Source organism: Lissotriton vulgaris, chromosome 3_1 (genome assembly GCF_964263255.1).
Source record: "Lissotriton vulgaris chromosome 3_1, aLisVul1.2, whole genome shotgun sequence".
Classification (NCBI taxonomy): domain Eukaryota; kingdom Metazoa; phylum Chordata; class Amphibia; order Caudata; family Salamandridae; genus Lissotriton; species Lissotriton vulgaris.
Window position 1 is genome coordinate 950778231 of NC_141689.1, and position 20408 is coordinate 950798638.

A 20408-nucleotide genomic window follows, 5' to 3' on the forward strand; every position below is an offset into this window, starting at 1 on the left:
TTTCACGCATAATTCGCTGCTTAGGTCAACTCTGCACCTGCTGGTGACCTTTATTCAAGCCCCGCCCATCACGGAGTGCTCAGTTTTGCATGAGCAGATAATGGGAGAAGTGTCCCTAGCTGCAGCCGTATTCCATCTGTTAAAGCTTTCAAGAATGGGTTGATTGTTTTGGATGAACTTATGTGCGTAGCAGCTCATGAATGGGTACAATGGTAATAAAACAAGGAGGGAGGGGGAGAAGGGAGGGGGAGTGAGAGCGGAGAGCATGGTGGAGGAAACAATGAAACACCATTAACAGCGCGGCGCTCGTGAAAGGGCACCGTGCTGATTGTGTATGCATGTGTTTGTGTAAGATGCTCGACCTATAAAGAAGTAGTCCCCAAAATAATATATAAACACACAGTGTAAGGAAACTGTAGTTGGTCGGTGCTGCTTCCTACAAAAACGGAAGTGAGGTATCCGATCAACAGCAAACTGTAAGTGAGATAAAACTGTAAGTGAGATAAGAAGAGCAATACCAGAATCAACCAATAGCATGCAACAGGACAAATTACCCTACATATTGTGTTTACTATAGGTCTTCCGACAGTGCATGCGCTGTTTACGCGAGACCTAAAAAGTAGGTAAAAGCAACATTAATGTCTTCCACATTTTAGATTCCGTTGTTCACCAGTAGAACACAACAATAAACAACATGGAAACAAATGGGTTCCAGCACAGACAAGCTTTACAGGTGAAGATGTCATAAAGTGTTGTACATCTGTAAATACCATTTCAGTTACTGCATTAGCTAGAAAACATTTCAGTTCTGAGAGGTAATCAAGCATAAAAGAACAAACTAGCGTGATTTATTGTCTAAATGATCAGTTAAAAGAATATATCTGCAGAACTAATAGAATATTCTTGACTTTATTGAAAAGGCAGAATATAAAACCTGCCTCTTCTTAATCTAATTATTGGCCGTGCTGCTCTGTGTATGGCTGTTCTGTCAGCGACAGGGTGCCCTCACGGGCAACAAAGTGCTTTATAAAACCAAATAAATAAAGAAATACAAAATATAAATTCAAATAACATGAATATTAATTTTAAAAACATACCTATGTGGCCACCTCCAATGGTGTACGTCTTTCCTGAACCCGTTTGTCCATAGGCGAAAACTGTTGCATTATATCCTTCAACCAAGGAGACTACCAGAGGCTTTATGCAAGTTATGTAAACATCATCTTGGGTAGACTTTTTGCCAAAGACATAATCAAAAGTGAAGACCCGGTCCTTTCCAATGATGACTTGCTGAGTGTTTGGGACCAGCCTAACACACACTTGCTGGTTGTGCAGAATTTCCTTGGATAAAAGCGGCCTTACTCTCACAGCAACCTTCACTGCAGTCTCTTCCATGTCAGTGACCCCAGTCTTCCCTTGCTTAGTATGGGTTGCTGTAAGGGAGGGGGATGGCTTCTGTGCTTGTCTTCATAGTATCGTTACACAATCTAAAACAAATAAAAATGTTGACTGTAATGCATGAAATCTGATGGAAGGTTTTTTGTCTTCATTGTTTTTGCAAATATTACTTGAAATCATATAAGAGTGTGGGACAGCATTAGGGCAGTTTTACAATGGTCAAAATACTTTACATGCATTCAACATAATTCTATGTCAGGACCAGGGTCAAGGATTATGCATTTCTTTCTCTTTTATTTCTCACCAGCAACTTTGATAAGAAAACCAAACTACATTTCCCAGAACACCAGGGAAAAGAAGTAACATGAACCAATCAGCAGTCTTTTACCCTTTGAACAGACGAGTGAGCTTCATGCCTCTGCTCTTCCTTCGCTGCTCCAGCAGCAGATACGTATCTCTATATATCCTCTCTCATAGTATTTATAAACGCAGTTGTTTATTTTATACTGTTTTTGGCACGTTATATTTCATGTATATTTTTGGCACGTTAGATTTCATGTACCTCGGGTGTAACTTTTGATCATGAAAATCGACTTTCCGATCCCTGTGAGATTGCATCAGGAAGGGGCCGTGCACCCGTGCTGATGTTCTCTGATCGTTAGATGGCCCGCTTTTGAGCAGCCCCAGTGCCTTGATCCTCTCCTCGTTGGTCATGGGGCTGCAATTTATTTATGCATTTTTATATAGAGCAAACTTTACCCAGAGATGTCAGAGCGCTTTACAATAGAGCGAAGTAAATTACATAAGGAATGAGAGTAGCATGGAAGTAGGTAAAACTACTTATAGGCACTCGTGGTGAAAGTTACAAATTAACAAGTTACAGATACATTCAAAATTATTAAAAAATACGAAAAGGTGGCGCGAATAGGCTAATACAAGCACAGAATATCTAATTACAAAATTGAGCACTCGTGGGTGTGTGTGGCATTCAGGGTCATGACCTGGGATGAGACAAATTATTCATAGAAGTGTCTTTGAATAGAAGGGTTTTAAAATTTGTTTTGAAAGTCCGGAAAAAGGCGGTGGTCCGAAGAAATTCTAATCGCATTACCTGAGAAGGATTGTGCCATAAGTCTTTCCCTTTTGAAAGTTGGAGGTTCGAACAATACATTTTCAGCATTGTGTTGTAATGTGCTATTTACTAATGCAGTCTCTCCACTGTGGTTCTCTGTCTGTCTGCTCAGCCTGTGGTGAGGTCACTTGGAATGTTTAGGTTGGTTTGTATGTAGCTGAGAATCAGTTGGTGTGATGGGCTGAGCAGAGAGGACCTTGCTCCTGGTGGGGCATTACCAGGCATCTCCAGGCTTTACTAAGGATCTATATATCATCTTGTATCTCAGAGCCTGATGGATTTCTACATGAATAAATCTTCTATAACTATCTACAAGGCATGTCTAAGCCTACTACTTCGTTTTCACACTGGCGACGATTTAAAAAGAACCCATGGAGCTACCTTGGATGGATTTGACTTTTGAAACTGAAGTAGATGAAGTAGCGCTTTTAAAAAGGATTTAAAGATTTGGAACTTAAAGACTTAAAGACTTCAAGTAAGTGGAATGGATGAAACTAGCCACCCCATATGCCCCACCAGTGACCCTGTCAACGGTCGCCCTCAACGCATGGTGTCAGTCTCTTCCCAGTTTAAGTCTATTTATTTACAGATTTGGGACAATTTTGGAATGAATTTTGAAGTCTTGATTGTGCTGTGACGTGTGCCTAAGGAAAACTACATTTCTACTTAGCTATTTTCAAGTGAATACTTCACAATCCCAGTGGAAGGTATTGATGTGTGCTGGGTATTGACATCAGTGTGGGAAGCAGCGATGTGCCCTGGATATTGTTAGCAGTGAGGGATGCAGCGATGCGTGCTGGGAAAACTTGCACCCCTCTAAGATTTGGCAGTTTTGATAACGTATTTTTGGTTATATATAGACTGCAGCCACGTGTTCCTTGACTTGTGGAGTGGTGCTCTATGGCATGGAATTTGCCTCTCCACCATCAAAGAGTGTTCTGCTATTTGGAAGTGTACGGCAGATCGTCGGCGTTGGAGATCTGCTGTGACACCTGTTTGTATTGTACCACGAGTTTGGATATTGAGTGGTAATGCTCCCGCCATACTTGTCTTTGCGTGTGCTTTTCCTGGATTAATTGGCTGACATTTATTTCTTCAACGGCAATTTAGTTACGTGTGTGTTTACCTTCAAAATTGTCGGAGTTCCAGCGCGTGTTCCCTTCTCGTGAGAGGTACTGCTGACTTCATCTTTAACACTCGCTGAAGAGCCTTGACGTTCTGGATGCCTCAGATGTTACGCGCAAACAACGGATGACGTATGACGCTCGTTCACTTTGTCGTGAAGTCATTTTTTAAAATTTGTGTTTCTATAGTAACACCACTGAAGCTGCAATACGGAAACGGCGAGTGTGTCAGCGTTTTTGTGGAGATTTGTGTTTTTATTTTGACATTATGCCTTGTAGGTAATTTATTCTGCAAGTCATTTTAAATATCAACATGCAAGGATTTTGAGCATTTTTATTTTTGGAAATGATGTCTGTTTGCGCTGTTTCTCAAGACTTCTTCCAAGTCATTACTTTTATGGAGATGGATGTATTGGATGCATCTTGATATGGGGAATACGTGACGTTTCCAAGCCATCAACAAGGACTCATCGCAGTGTGGATCTGGGGTGAGTCATCGCTCACCGGTGCTAGAGACTTCTTAGCTCTGTAATGTTGTTGCGAGGGGGGTTGCTCTGTTATCCATTTGTAGGTCATGGCTGTTATTTATTTATTTTTATTTTTTCTGACATGCTTTGAGCTTTGTAAACTCGTTAGTGTATTGTTGTGTAGGCGTATGTTCTTGTTGTGGCTGTTGGGACAGCATGGTTCCCTCATCTGGTAGCACTTGAGTTATTGTCTCTTCTGGTTGTGCAGTATAGGAGGTGTGGTGTAGTGTTGTGTGAGTGTGTGTTCTCACCTTTATTGGTTGTTTTGTGAGTGCCTTACGCAGTATATGGGGTATTGTGAGTCTGTCATGGGTTTAAGGTTACCCTAGGTTTTTGATTTGCCTGGTGTTATGTATTCATTTTATATAGGCTGTGTGTGATATGACAACTACATATGTGGGGTAAGGGTTACCCTAGGTTTTTGGTTTGCATTCTCGTTTGTTTATAGGCTACATGGACTGTGTGTGATGGGTACACACATGGAGAGTTACCTCAAGTGTAGTGTAACTTCTCTTATCTGTTTAGATTTACCCCTAGTTTTTGGGACTTCTGAGTTTAATCATACTCATTGTATTACTCGGGTGTGTTTTGGGTTATTAGGATACCCTAATTTTGTTTTGGGTTAAGGGTTACCCTAGGTTTTCAAGTTTTGTCTTGTGTTACATACACATTACTTAGACTGTGTGTGACGGGTACACATGTGGGGGGTTACTTCTGTTATGTGTAACTTCTCCTATCAGTTTTGCTATTGTATTTTATCCTTGGTTTTTGAGATTTCTGCAGCACTTTAGGAAATTTGTGCGGTTTTGGTTTCTTGCTATTTTTTTTGTTTTGATCATTTTCAAGGAAAAGGTTGTAAGGATGTATTACTATGTTTTGGTGGTGCGTCCTTTTCGTCTCTCTGTCAAAAGTGTGTTTACCATCTTGATGCATTTTTGTGTTTATGATCGTTATTAAGGGGGAAGGATGTGTTATATATTGTTTTAATGCATTCTTCTTTTCCTGACTTGTGTGGGGGAAGGACGTGTTATATTTTGTTTTAATGCATTCTTCTTTTCCCCACTTCTATATTTTCTGTATTTTATCTGCTTCTATTTCTGACCTGTCTATTCTCTTTCCAGACTTGTGCTTTTGTATTTTCTTTCCAGACGTGTGTATTCTTTTTTGTGATTTTATCTTTATGTGTTGTAATGTGCTATTTACTAATGCAGTCTCTCCACTGTGGTTCTCTGCCTTTCTGCTCAGCCTGTGGAGAGGTCACTTGGAATGTTTAGGTTGGTTTGTATGTAGCTGAGAATCAGTTGGTGTGATGGGCTGAGCAGAGAGGACCTTGCTCCTGGTGGGGCATTACCAGGCATCTCCAGGCTTTACTAAGGATCTATATATCATCTTGTATCTCAGAGCCTGATGGATTTCTACATGAATAAATCTTCTTTAACTATCTACAAGACATGTCTAAGCCTCCTACTTCGTTTTAACACATTGCGTGAATGTCTGGAGCTGCTTGATATTTTGTTTGTTGGAGTGAGCACGGAGGGAAACATTAGTAGGACTCATCCACATAGACTGAAGCATGACGCCCCATCTCGGGGTCAGTAAACCTGATCAATGCATTATCCTCTGCAAGGTTGCCCAGGCTTTGCCATTTTAACAACTGATTCAAAAAAACTTTGTGTCTCCTCATTAAAATCCAGTCACCTGCACTACTGAATATTCCCACAGGGACCTAAAATAGATTGGTTCACCAATCACATTGTTGCCTTCTGGCACCCATATACGTCAATCCAAGGCCTAAAATGGCTCTTCTCTCCTTGAGGACAAGGTGGAATTTATTTCTATTGACCATAATGTAGAGGCAGTGGATGCCCCAGTGCAAAGCGCCCAATTTTTAGCCCCAGTGCCTCTGGAGAGGAAATTACTGCAATTGGCAGCTTGCCAACCAGAACCCCTCCCTTGGAGGGAAGACAAATCTGCAAAGGCTAGGTCCTCCAAGGCAATCCCCCCTTTGAGATAGAAATCAAAGGGACCAGGTGCTTTAAAGACATGCTTGTTTGCCTAAAAAAGCCCTTTCTGGCCAAAGACGTTAATCTTCTATGGAGGAATCTCTCGAAAAGGGATCCCCATTACTATCCTCAGGTGTTCGTCTCTCTCGGGGCTATGCCTTAATTTCCCCTCCTCCTGACTGACAGAGACAATGACTCTGTCAGACCCTGGTGCCCTGGTTGCTAAATATATTAAAGACCCCAAAAAGGGAATCAACAGTTCTTGATGCTCCTACCATGATAAATTACTGGGCATTGCTGGCCCTTCAACAAAGATTCTGCATATAGCAGAGGAGGCTAAACAATCGAGAACCCTAATTTCCCCTGAGAGGGCACAAAGAGATATAGTTTTCCTGGGGAATTGTAATTGTGCCATCTCTATGGAAAAAACAAGGGTAAAGACTGTCTACAGGGGATTTTGTTTATGCAAGATTTGTAACTATTAGAATCTTTTAGAGGGGTAAGTCATAAATGAACAAACTCCAGAAGTGTCTAAAGACAACAACACTGAATGGGAATTAGTGATACAGAGCACACGGGAGATTCTAATTCTGTAGAAATATTTATATTTTTATATACCAGGATTAAAAGGAATACATACATAAAGAGCACATCAGCAAAAATGTCATGAAAAGATGTAGAATCAAATTAGTCAAACAGTTCATAACAAACATCAGCTCCCAACATAATCACAAAGTAACAGATCTCCACAAGAGAGTAAACGTCACTTAAAAGACAATACATTTATTTTGGTTATGAGAAGGTCGACGTTTCGGTCTTTATGGCGTCAATCCGTTAGACAATCATTAGGACAATTGATTTTGCAAAGAAAGACCCCTATACAAATATAATACAATGTGTTACAACACTTGTAAACAAAAAGTGTACTATCAATGAATTTCATTGGTTAAAAAGGAGAGAAAAAGGAAACCCGTGTGCAATAGAAAAATCATGTGCAATATTACAAAGAGATAAGATTTCAGTGCCAAAAATCACATTTGTGCACTTCCCAGAGGAAAACATGCTCATTGTCTGTCACCACCATCACCCTAGTACCTTAGTAACAGAAAGGAGGGGGGCTTACTTCAGTTTTCTAATAAAGCATAGGTGAGGCCTATACATGAAGTGTGGCCCAAACCTGAAATTGCAGTCAGGACCGTCACTATTGGAAGCAATAGATGGAAAAGAAATAGGGGGATATCAGTTAATCCACTGTTTGGTCCTGATCTGAATCAGAAGGAGTACAAGGATCAATGGCCAGAAGAACACATACCTGATCGGCGGTATGGATAGATATCATATGTCTACGGAAAGACGCAGATCCCACCTCATAAAAATGTACCCTATGATGGGGGACCTGGATCCCCCTGTGGGCGGGGGTCTTTTTGAAGACCCCTTCATGAAAGAGCTTGGCATAATTGTTGCTACATTTACTTCACTAGATAAGGTCCAAGTGTCCATTAAAAGGCGTTTGCACCCAAGGATGTCCCCAGGGCCTGCAGAGGAATTGGGAACTTAGCCGGGAGCGCTTGACCTGCAGTGCTCCTCAAAGAGGCCAAGACTCCTGTAGGAGACACTTACAGGACCAAGTGAAATGTGTGGGTTTCTTCCCTGCACGAGGCGCAGGCAGATCTAGATAATCCAGAGACATTTCACAAGGAAATTCCACTGCTAATTCCTTTTCCTGTAAATGCATCAAACGCCCTTCAAACACCTCTGGGGGACAGACTGGCACTTTTTCTCCACAAAAGGATACATTTTACTTCTGATGCTTCGGTACTACAATCACAGGGTTTCACAGTTCTGCAGATCCCCCTTTCAGGCTAGACCCTCTTGCCCAATGGTGTTTTCAGATGCACAATCCACTCCTTTAGCTCAAGAGGTGATGGAGTTAGAGGCAAAGCATGCCATTACAAGGTTCTACCTACATCCCTGCGGGTTTCTCAGCAACCTCTTCGTGGTGGAAAAGAAGATTTGGACTTGTGATAAGTCTGTGAGATTTCAACTAATGTGTGGTTTACTGTCACTGCAAGACAGAGGGACTTCATCTACTTCAGGATATACTTCTTACAGGGCACTGGCTAGTTTGATTAGACCTAAAGGACATGTATCTCACAATCCCCATTTTCAAACATCATCCCAGGTTCCTTCAATTCATTAAAAGGGAACAGCTCTATGAATTCCAAACTTGACCCTTCGGCCTTTCGTCGGCACAGTGGTGCGTTATGAAGGTCCTCAAAGTGGCAATGGAATTACTCAGGATGCAGGCATTCGCATGATCGTGTATCTGGACAACATTTTTCTAATGCACCAATCACGGGAGAAACTGAGGTCCCAGCTTGCAATAACAACTACACTCTTGGAGGAACTGAAGTTTTTCATCAACAGCAAAAATCATCCATGATCGCTGCCCAATCTGTCACCTTTCTGGGCTTCGCCATTTACTCTGTCAAGAATACTCTTAGCCTGCCAAACAAGAAGACAGTAAAGGTTTGCTAGGAAATCAGTGGACTGTTGGCCAGACCGAAGTCCTCCCTGAGGCATCTATTGAGGATTGTGGGTTTACTCTCTTCCTCCATCCAAGTGATCTTCCCGGGATCTCTACACTACAGGAAGGGCCTCACGTACTCGGAACAAGTCATACTCTACGATGCCGCCAAAGAGGACCTTCAACGGGGGTTGAGCCACACAAAAGCAAAGCCATCTTGGGCTGAGACAAGGACCTCATCATAGAGTCGTATGGCAGCCGTTTGTAATGGGGCACCACTTGTCGCGGATTATCTACAGGAGGAAGCTGGTCCAACCAGGAAAAACAACTCCATATCAAATGCCTGGAACTTCTTGCTGGATCATTCACCATCAAATGCTGGACCAAAGAGAGGGCCTAATAATGCTGCATACTACTGAAGATGGAAATATGTCAGCAGTACAGTACATAAACCATCTAGGCTGTACTCGATCCAAGATCCTCACGGACATAACAAAGAACTTCTGGTACTTCTATCTCGCCAATCAGGTCTCAGTGACGGCGGAATACCTGTGTAGGAAAGCCAACAAAGTGGCGTATTGACACTCAAGATTCCTTCGGGACTGAAGCGGATGGCAATTGGACCCAATATTTCAGTCTAAGCAAGATCTGGGGTTTCTTCTTGGAGGACATCTTTGCATCCTATCTAGATCGTTAGATCCCCTGGTATTCAGTTAGAGACCAGATCCAGAGGCAACGTGATAGATGCCTTTCTTCAGAATTTGCAAACAGAGAAAGGTTATGCCTTAGCACCATTCGAGATGATTAAGAGAACATCAACGAAAATCAGGATACAACAAGTGAATGTCATCCTTATCACAACGATTTGGAGTTCTCAAGTGTGAATTCCAGCTCTTCTGGAACTTTTCTGGGATTCTCAAATCCAACAGCCTCACCATCCTCATATTCGGAGGAGCCAGAACGGACTACCACATCAGCTGGTCCTAGAAGGCAAGTGTATCTGATGGCCTGGAGGATTACCAGGGACAGTGGAAAATCAGAAGCCTTTCAGAACATGCTCAGACACTCGCCCTTAAAGAATGGGCTGACAACACTACCAAAAGGTATAGGTAAGCCTTGAAAAGATGGCTGCGTTGGTGTGTGCACCAACACCTGGATCCTGTGGGGTCCTCCACTGTTCATGTGCTGAATTTCCTATCAGATTTGGTGCTACAATGTATGTTTTATAGGTCAGTTAACACCTTTTGAATAGCCATATCAACGAGGCATTTTCCCATTGATGGAATACATGTGGGGGAATACCCATTGGTAAGGAAACTTCTCAGGGGTATCAGATTCTCTCTTCCCAAGAACCAATATTCTCTTATCTTTGGGATATTTATAATGTCTTAAACCTGTTTTTATCTTGGCCTCAACACAAATACCTGAACAAGAAGAAAAAGTCTAGCAAATTGGTCATGTTGCTGTGCTTGGTGTTCTGCAGGAGAGTTTCAGATGTTAGAGCACTGGATATATCTTGCAGAATGTATACCCCTGACAGTGTTATGTTTACTGTGTGTAGGAGTAGAAATACTCATACGAGTCATTTCACACCCAGCATTTGATGAGTGCACGAAATTGCAATGCCTGAAAGCATACAAATGGATGACTGATTAACCCAGACCCATGGGAGAATGCCAAATGCTTATTTCAATTTGTAAACATTTCAAAGCAGTCCTGTCTTCTTGCATGACCCTCCAGATGGGTCAGGTGGGTCATGCAAGAAGCAGGTATAGATATCAAACTTTTCGGAGCGTACTCCGCGCAAGGTGCCGTGGCCTCAAAAGTCTTTCCTGTTGAGGCGAGGATTGAGAGCATTCTGAATGCCGCTGAGTGGTCCTCATATTCAACATTTAAGAAGTTTTATTTCAAACCTATTGTGGATGTGGCCACTCTAGTGGTAAGTAAGCTTTCAGCATACATAATCCTTGCCTCCAGTCCAGACATAGAATGAAAAAACTCCTAGCAAACAAGAAGGAAAATTTCAATTCTATTAAGTATATGGAGGCAAAAAGTATCCCTCCACTTAGACTTGGAATATTCTAATTTCCCACCTGTATACCTCAATCAGTGGTCTAACTATGGGTTGAGAAATATTTTTTTCTATCAGTAGGTAAAAGAGCTATACCTTCTAATGTCATTGTATTCATTATATTGGAAAAAATAATTATCTCTATTGTAACAAACTATTAAAAACATTATTTTTATTGCTCAGGAACTGAACAGAAGATGGAGTAAGGCTATGTTTGGGAAACAACAAAAAATCAAGAAAGGGGGGGTAGAGTATTGATCCTTTCAGTCTCCTAGGTTTATACTAACAATCAAAAATGGAAAGGATCACTAGTCCTGCAGAACCCAAGTGTGCAGGATGTACATGGTGTCTCCCAAATGTTAACCCTCATGCAGGTGTCTTTTCGTTGTTCTATTGTTCTGAACTTGTGGCGGTATATACTGGGTACCCGCTTTTTAAAGTACACGTAAGTGCATAATCATTGGGTTATTTTTTGTAAAATGCACCCTCCACCAGGAGGTTCTTTCTTGGGTTGTGACAGTAGTGATTGTGGAAGTGGTTGGTGAGTGAGAAAGGTGAGGTAAATAGTTAAAATACCCGTACAGCCAGATTGTTTATTTTAATTGGTCTGGATTCGGGTAGCTTCAATGAGCTCTAATATAAAAGGTAAGTGCGTTTATTGGATTGATTTTAGGAAGTCCAAACGCAATTATTCAGTGCAACAAAATGGGGGGAGAGGTCGACATGTTTCTGCCCTAGTAGCCGTGAGGCGGTCTGTGGGCATTCATCAGGACCGGTGAGTGGAAGTGTGTAAGGAAAGGAATATTATTAACCTGTTCCTTGGTGCAAGGTCACTTGGTACCTCATGTTAAATAGCGCATTGCGGCATCAGTTGGTAGGCGCTGGGGTGCGGATGGCAATTTGCCTCGCTACCGTTGCTAACAGCTTGTGCTGTCGCTGCCTTCAGCCAACCGTTGGCTGAAGGCAGCGACAGCACAAGCTGTTAGCTACGGTAACGTAAGTGCATAATCATTGGGTTATTTTTTGTAAAACGCACCCTCCACCAGGAAGTTCTTTCTTGGGTTGTGACAGTAGTGATCGTGGAAGTGGTTGGTGAGTGAGAAAGGTGAGGTATATAGTTAAAATACCCGTACAGCCAGATTGTTTATTTTAATTGGTCTGGATTCGGGTAGCTTCAATGAGCTCTAATATAAAAGGTAAGTGCGTTTATTGGATTGATTTTAGGAAGTCCAAACGCAATTATTCAGTGCAAAAAAATGGGGGGAGAGGTCGACATGTTTCTGCCCTAGTAGCCGTGAGGTGGTCTGTGGGCATTTATCAGGACCGGTGAGTGGAAGTGTGTAAGGAAAGGAATATTATTAACCTGTTCCTTGGTGCGAGGTCACTTGGTACCTCATGTTAAATAGCGCATTGCGGCATCAGTTGGGAGGCGCTTGGGTGCGGATGGCAATTTGCCTCGCTACCGTAGCTAACAGCTTGTGCTGTCGCTGCCTTCAGCCAACTCAATCCAATAAACGCACTTACCTTTTATATTAGAGCTCATTGAACAACGAAAAGACAAGTGCATGAGGGTTAACATTTGGGGGACACCCTGTACATCCTGCACACTTGGGTTCTGCAGGACTAGTGATCCTTTCCATTTTTGATTGTTAGTATGTTTGGGAAATACAAGGCAGCTGTCATGCAAAGAAAGAGGATAGGCAAGGAGCTCACTCATCAATTTAAAGGATGAAAGTCTGTTGATTGGTTCACGGTGTTACTTCTTTTAGTTTGAATTTCTGATCAAGGCTGCTGGAGAGAAGTAAAGGAGAAGGAAATCCTCACCTCTGTGTCCTTAGTAGAATTGAAACTTTTCTTTGCTAGGAAATTTTTCATTCAATATTAAATACCTATCAAGGTCTTTCATAGACAGTAAAATAGCTAAATACACTTACCAGCAAAATCATAAAAAAAAGAAAGAATGGAACGAGATGAAGGATTGCTAAACTAATCTTTGGGTTGTTTCCTAATAAGCAGAACAGAAAGAGCATTTAAGTGAGAAAATAACATATCCAAATAGAGACAAGAGTTAAGAAAAAAAGGAGTAGGTAAGAGTAAGACCTTTTGCTCATGCATGTGACTTCTAGTCTGAACTTCATCATACTCCACTGCCACTGCACACTTCCAGAATATTTTGTTGATCATTCAAATAATACAGTAAGCAGACATATATCACTTTGGGAGTAATAACAGATTTGTGCAAGTACAGTGAACCTGTAGTTGTTTTAGGACTGGAGTAATATTGTTATGTGGTTATAAAGACCTAAGATGAGGGACACCACCATTTTACATGTTCAAGTTTAAAGTTCACATCTTTCTAAAACAGTGACTCTTGACAAACATTTGCATGCACACACATATAGGATAATATTCTCTGAAAGGGATTTGCTTACATTTACACTTCTCCGTAGGCATATTAACAGGGCCTTTGAATAATCTGTATCAGGCTTAAGTTCACTGCAAAAAATGTTGTTGTTTGTGGTTTTCCACTCAGCTACAGTACTGCAAGGGTAGAATCAATAATGACGGCCTGACTAGAGCTCCAGCATGACAACATGGGTGAAGTTTATTATATAAACAACATAAATCCTTTGTTTAGATAGAGGAGCATTTAGCAGTCAGTGTCAAGGTTGCCCAGAGCTGGAATTCCTGCACAGGTGAATACGGTTTATGTTCCTGAGAAGGATGACGGCCTGCTCAGCACAAGAACGGACTGCCAGATGAAACATACACACAAGTAATTGGGGAGTTAGATCACCCTGGGGTATTCTGGAGATTCAAATCCCCTAAGCTCCCTAAGGGGCTCATTACGATGGCGGAGGGACCTCCACCGCCAGCCGTGCAGCGGTGGGCCCTCCACCATCGGGCAGCAATGGTCCCCCTGCCAGATTATGATGGCGGGGGAATCCACAGGCAAGCGTGGCGGACGGTCTTTGCGTCCGCCGCAGTTCCGCAAGGCAGTCCTTTTCCACTAGCCTAGCAGAACTAAACTATGGGCCAACATTGTAGCGCTGCCTTGCAGGCACCGCCGTATGAATTACAATATCCCTTCCCACCTGTCTGTTCGCTGCGGTCATACCACCGCGAAAAGACAGGCAAAACGGATTCAGGGGTCGGCCCTTGTTTTGGGGGGAGGTAGTGGTGCACTTGGCTCCTATATTTCCCTGCACTGCGTGGCAGGCACTGCGTGGTGCATGCCACGCAGTGCAGGGAAATGAACAGCATGACATTTTTACATTGCGTACGGTGCTGCAGCCAGCCGTCTGGCGGGCGGTCCCACACACCGCAACAATGGCGGACGGACTCGGTCCCCTTGCCATCGTAATGAGCCCCTAGGTTAGGAAGTGCTGGGTAGGAGTATTACTTATGAATATTCATGTACGCCTGTAATTAATGTAAGAAAACGATGGTTGAGTTGTTCATCTTTTTTACGATTCTAGTAATGCAGATTACTCTGTTCTGTTTTCTTCTAATAATCATTGCAGCACACGTATTTTAAACAAGAATCACAATGCTTCAACAATTGATTGAAATGCCAATTTGATTATTTCTTGTGTCTCTCTTTGGGCATGCATACGTTACTAACAAAAGAGACTGATCTGTTTTCACAATTCCCTTGGGGTGTCAGAGTTGTCATATTCTAAGGTTGCACATGCCTTCTGGTACATTGTAAGGTTTAGACGTCCAGAGGGTGCACTGTGAGTTAGCCAAGACTAAGGCCAATATATCCTGATGGGTGCAGAGACAGAATATTGATTTACAAAAATATTGTGGGTCAGAAATATCCACAGACAAATTCTCGTGGTCAAGAATATCGAATTTAGGTAAGTAATATTGATGTTTAAAATATATAAGTGTAAAATATTGTTTGCAAAAATATAGGGCCTCATTACCATAGAGATTTGGGACTGGCCACCTATGAGGTGGCCTCCTCACAATCCTGATCATGATTTGACTGCCATCACAGCAGTCGCATCACCAATATTTTGCATTGTGGCGGGGATGCGGTCAGCAGCCCCCACCACAATGCAAAATAGAGGGTGCAGACACATCCCTGCACTACGTGGCAGGCACACTACGGTACCTGCCACATGGGACAGGGATATTTAGGGGGATTGAGGGGGGCATACTACGAGCCCCCAAATCCGTTTCCGCCATTCGTTTTGCTGTGGGTTGTCTGCCGCAAAAACGAACGGATAAAGGGATATCATAATCCCTGCGGCGGTGCCTGCAAGGCAGTGCCGCAATGTTGGCCAATGGTTTAGTTCCGACAGGCGGTCAGAAAAGGACCGCCTGTCAGAACTGTGGCGGTTGATCTTTGCGACCGCCACGCTTAACCGATTTCCCTCGCCATCATAATATGGAGGGTAGGGGACATCAGTGCGGAGGCGGAGGGCCCGCCACTGGCCAGCTGGCAGTGGCGGGCCCTCTGCCATCGTAATTGCTTTTTATGCACTTTTTTGCATTACCGTTTGTAAATGTCACATCAAATTCAGTTCCTTGCAAATGTCAAATAAATGACGGCCCGGGACCAGGGTTCGATTCCCGGCGCGGCAGGTTTCTGGACCAGGGTCAGCGGACTCGATAATTCTCTCGCCTCGGTGCCCACTCTGATCAGCGATCACACTCGGCAACTCTGGGCATTAGCTTGCCTCATCTTCACTAACGGCCCCACCAGACCGCCGGGGATGCCTGGTCTCACCCTGGAGATACCCATTAAGGGACCATCTCTCAGGGAAGCCAGGAAGGGTTTCGCAGCGGTCGAAGCGCCTTGGGACCCTCCGGGTAAGTAGTGCGCTATATAAATGCCTATACATTTACATACATTTACATAACAGTTGAATGTTTTGCCTCCAGATATATCAGTTTTATCTCACACAAGAGGCCCTTTCGTTTCCTGTCTACATATTAGGTTTAAGAAATACCAGCTCCAGCATGATCTCCCTTGGCCCCTGGAAGAATGAGCAAACACAGATAACATGTACAGTTGTTTGTAAATTATCCCCACAAAAGGCACCAATGTGTTATACTCCTTTGGCAATACATCCCATGGCCCCTATCACCATAGCACTTTTAGCCTACCAAATTTAAAATGTAAAAACAGCAAAATGTTGTTAACTATATGAAGCATGAATGATAGTGTGGGTGCTTTCGCTTAAATAATTAGCATGATAGTCATAACACTAATAGAGCCCATTTGCTGGGTCGGGATGGTGTTATCCTCAAGGAAATATGAGGCAATATTTCCCTGAAGACAAGATTCCATAACAACTTTTCAAAATATAGTCTATAAGTGAAAATGACTCAAAAAGTAAAGTTGATAAATTTAGATAACCAGGAAGGTTTAACAAAATATTAAAGTGCAATACATAAATTATAAAAATGCAGCAGCAGTCTCAATAAATCCATCAAAGGATATAGAAATCAATTGCCATGAAGGCTCTCGGAATGTAAAGTACATGGAACAATGAACAAAATCTGACATATAGACTAAGAGCCTGATTTAGATTGGCAGACGGTTTACTCTGTCACAACTGTGATGGATATCCCATCTGCGAAATATAAATTCCATTATATCCTTGGTGTGTGCTTTCAAATGTGTGTCAAGAATCACCGTTTAAGAACGATGTCAACTTTAAACGTGAACATGTAAAATGGTGGTGTCCCTCGTCCGGAGCCTATGTAACAGCATAACACCCATTCCTTGGACGTAAGGTGATTAAAAAACTTCCCAAAACATGTGCTATAGTATAAGTTCAAATATGTCTTTAAACCTAAAACCTTAAAAGCAATGTGCTCTTTAATATTAAAAGCATAAAGAAAGCCTGTATATTGGTGGACAGAGTAACCCGTCCACCAAGATCTAACTCAGGCCCTGAGTCCAAAGTGTGCTAAAAATCAATAGTGAATTGTCCCTTGTAACAGCTCAAAAGTGTCTGGTTAACCCCCAAATTTGAGGGTTTATATAGTCAAGAAAATGTTTTAACTTTTTTGACAAATTACATTTCAGCATTATAAACTGGTCATATAACTCTGCCATTTGACACTATTCCACTACATGAATAGAACGTTTTTAGGCTTGTTTTAAAGCCTAATGAATGGATGAATGAGAAGAAAGTCTCTCATATGGTACCAATGTGTCCTTTTTTTTGTCAGGCACACTATTTTTGCTCAGGTGTATGTATGATTAGAATATGCGTGGAAATAGTTCAACGAGGTACTGATGATTATAATCATTTCAGAACAGCCAGTAAAACTAGCATATATAAATGAAAAAGTGTGCAGTTAACACGCATTGTTAGGTTTTTCCAAAATTATCCTAGGGAAAATCATACTGAGCAACGCATTGGGAGACACTCACCTGGTGCAAATGGGGGCTGAATTTATCATTTTTGCCTGGGATGTTTCAAGTTTCTATTCCTACCCTGGAAGAGTGCAGTATTCTTTGTGACCCCTGTCCTGGCTGAGTGTTCTGGTGCAATAAATGTTGTCCGTGTTTTAAATATTTCCTTACCTTGATTCCACCAGTGTCTTTAGGAAGAGTCAGAGAGAATTTGAAGGCTGAGCATAAACCTTAATAGGTCATGGTGGGATTTAGTGTTACATAAGGGCTTGAACCTTATATGGAACACTGAACTATAAATAAACTCACTATCTGTTGTACCTGAACACATAAAGAAGGTTCCTTCTACCAATGCTAGAAGAAAACGCTATATCGAGAGATAGCCTGTTAGAATCTAGAGAGATAATGGTTAAACATTGGGAAATGTGCAGAAGCTGTTCATAGCAACTCAAAGTTTGTCCAAATTATCTCCTGCCTTACGTTTCTAGATATGAGTGTGAAAGGGGAGTTCAGGTTGAGGGTGACAGACGACGAAATGAGAATTTTTTGATAAAAGTAGGGTGAGAGAAGAAATGCAGCAGGTACAGAACACAGAGACAGGCTATGTTTTTGACACGGAACGGTCGGAGCAAGATACCCGACGGGATGTTTGGAAAAGAAGCCTCAAGAAGCAGGAATGAAGTCATTTAGATATATAGGAGTGAGAGAAAGTTTTATTAAAATGCAAAATAAAATACCTAAAAGAGACATGCAATGTTAGCATGCAATTTACATTGAACTGGCACGACATTAAAATGTACAAAATCGCAGTATGTAACCACAGGGTCAGAATGATTTGCATATGGTCATGTCTGAACTGGGGTGGTGGAGTGAGCTAAAGAATGATGATGGCTTAAACCCAGATCAGTTGACTGGGGGTGAGTCTTTGATTTGCTCAAACGCTCCGTCCATCATCGCCTTTGGTATCGCTTTGTTCGCCCTAAGTTGGCAGGGTATGCCCGGACGTGGGTCCCTTACTCACTTTGCCACTGGATTCAAGATAGCCTTGCTGATGAGGGTTATGAACCCGAAACTGGTCCCAGGATGCCTGTTTCTGGTCCAGGGAAGACATTGCTTGGCAGTTCGGGCTGGACTGTTCCCATGAGGCACAGGGTCAGACTGATTTGCATTTGGCCATGTCTGAACTGGGGTGGTGGAGTGAGTAAAGAATGATGATGGATTAAACCCACATCAGTTGACTAGGAATGAGTGTTTGATTTGCTCAAACGCTCCGTCCATCATCCCCTTTGGTACCCCATAATGCAGTGAACCTGAATGCTAACAACTTAATGCTGAAGGCTGAATGCTGATTTGCTATCTTACCTGACCTAATTGCAGTTGCTACTGCATGATTATTTCACTTATATTTCTGAAACTCTACTGAGTTTTCATGAACCTCTCTTTATGGGACGTTCAGCTGATACTCATTGATCGGAATTTTAAGCATCATGCTATAACCTCACTCTTGCCTATAAATTTAGAATCTTTACAAGTTCCTGCTAACACCATTTTCATCCCATTTTTATTAGAATAGGGATTCTTTCCTTTATGGAACGCGCTGAATGCATTATTTTGTTATGGTTTGTTCTAACCATATTTTATTATCAATTCTGTAATTTTACTGATGCATTTGACCACTAGTTGAATAAAAGAGTAAAACAGAACTAACTAAACATTTTAATACAAATAAAACCCGTAAAACTAGTTAAAACTCGCATTATTGACTGAAATTAGAAATGGTATTGCGATTATGATTGTGGATGCATAGCTCCTGATCTTCTCATAAACGACGTCAAAGGTCTGTCACATAGAAGTACGACTTACACCGAGATTGGGGATCAACCCTGTGAATGAATGCTAGAGATGCTAAACCGTTTATTTCATTTGATTCCCGCTCTTGCAGAAGAGGTGCTGAAAATAGGTGTGTAACACAGTGGTGCATGATACTGACGCACACCGATGCGTTCAGATATCTCCAGTTTTCCCAGGAGATTGGAATATTATTTCGTATGTAATGAATTAACATTTTGACATTGTTACTGTACATTTGATGAACTTTTTCTTGCACCTTTTCACTATCTAATACTGGTAAGAACAAAATGTCATACCGTTCCTTCATTAAGGCAGAAGCAAGATAGGATGTTGGTTGACTTTGGAATGCTGTCCGATAAAGGAGGATGGGTGAGAGAATGCTATGAGGGTGATTGTGGTACATTGGCTGGACCTCTGTTCCTTGTATCATCCCATTTACTTATCTGCAATTAAGTGGCGGCTCACTACAAACTCTCTCATTGAAAGCCCAAAAACCCTACAAAAAACAGCTATCTAAAAAAAAAACAGGATCACCCACTTAGGCAACTAACTCCATACTTATCGAACAGCTAACACATGAATAGTTAAAACACTGCAAAGCATGTCAACACGCCAACATTTTATATAGTACTACAAATAGACAACTATTTTTGTCACTTATTGTGGATTAACATTCCTACATTTCCCACACGGTGTGCGACATTCAGCATCTTCTTTTTAGAGGTGCTGTCAGCGCACAGGTGCAAAGTAAATTATTCTTGGGCTGAAGTTCGCTTCCACTTATGCTCAATTTACCAACCACAAGCTATATTTTTGTATTTTGAGAAGGGTACGGAGGCTGTGAAATTACTGCACACCCAAAAGGGAGCATCAGCCCGGGGCTGAAATCTATGGGAAATGTGTGGTGCAGAGGTGTACCGCTAGTCATACCCAAGCCTGGTGTGCAGAGCTACTCAGATGCTCCTTCTACAAAGGGAAACAAAGACGCCCACCTGAAGTGCTGTCAATGCGCTTCCACTTCGTGCGACGCTGTAAAGCAGCCTCTTTGCGAATGCGAGGTAGATGACAGTTCCCAATATCACTCTCTGTTTATGACACAATACACATCTACTTCTGCAGGCCACACCAGCACTTCTAGTACTTTGTTTTCGTCTGTTTCCATAGCAACCAACGAACGTTGCGTGACCTTTCACCTAAACTGTCGACGCTACAGCGCGAGGGTGCAAGAGAGAAAACGCTTGCTTGCACCTAGTAAACTAAAGTCCTCCGAAATCACAGCGCCACCCAGTGGATCTGGTGTTCTATGAAAACTTAGCCAGAGACTTCCTTACTGCGGCGGACATGTTAGGGTCAGGCATAACGACCCTGATTTACTGTAATTGCATTTTATTTC

At 42.1% G+C, this 20408-nt stretch overlaps 1 protein-coding gene across 2 annotated transcripts in view; it reads right to left on the reverse strand.

The window, feature by feature from the left end:
- The window catches only part of KIF27 (kinesin family member 27), a 479420-nt gene extending 459237 nt beyond the window's left edge, over positions 1-20183 (reverse strand). For both annotated transcript variants that reach the window (XM_086961311.1, XM_086961310.1), the window contains exons 1-2: positions 20008-20183; positions 1098-1487 (exon numbers count right to left, since the gene is read on the reverse strand). In XM_086961311.1, the coding sequence (XP_086817437.1) occupies positions 1098-1395 (298 nt within the window). In that variant the 5' untranslated portion in view covers positions 1396-1487; positions 20008-20183. The remainder of the gene's footprint in view (positions 1-1097; positions 1488-20007) is intronic.
- Between the last annotated feature and the right edge of the window lie 225 nt (positions 20184-20408).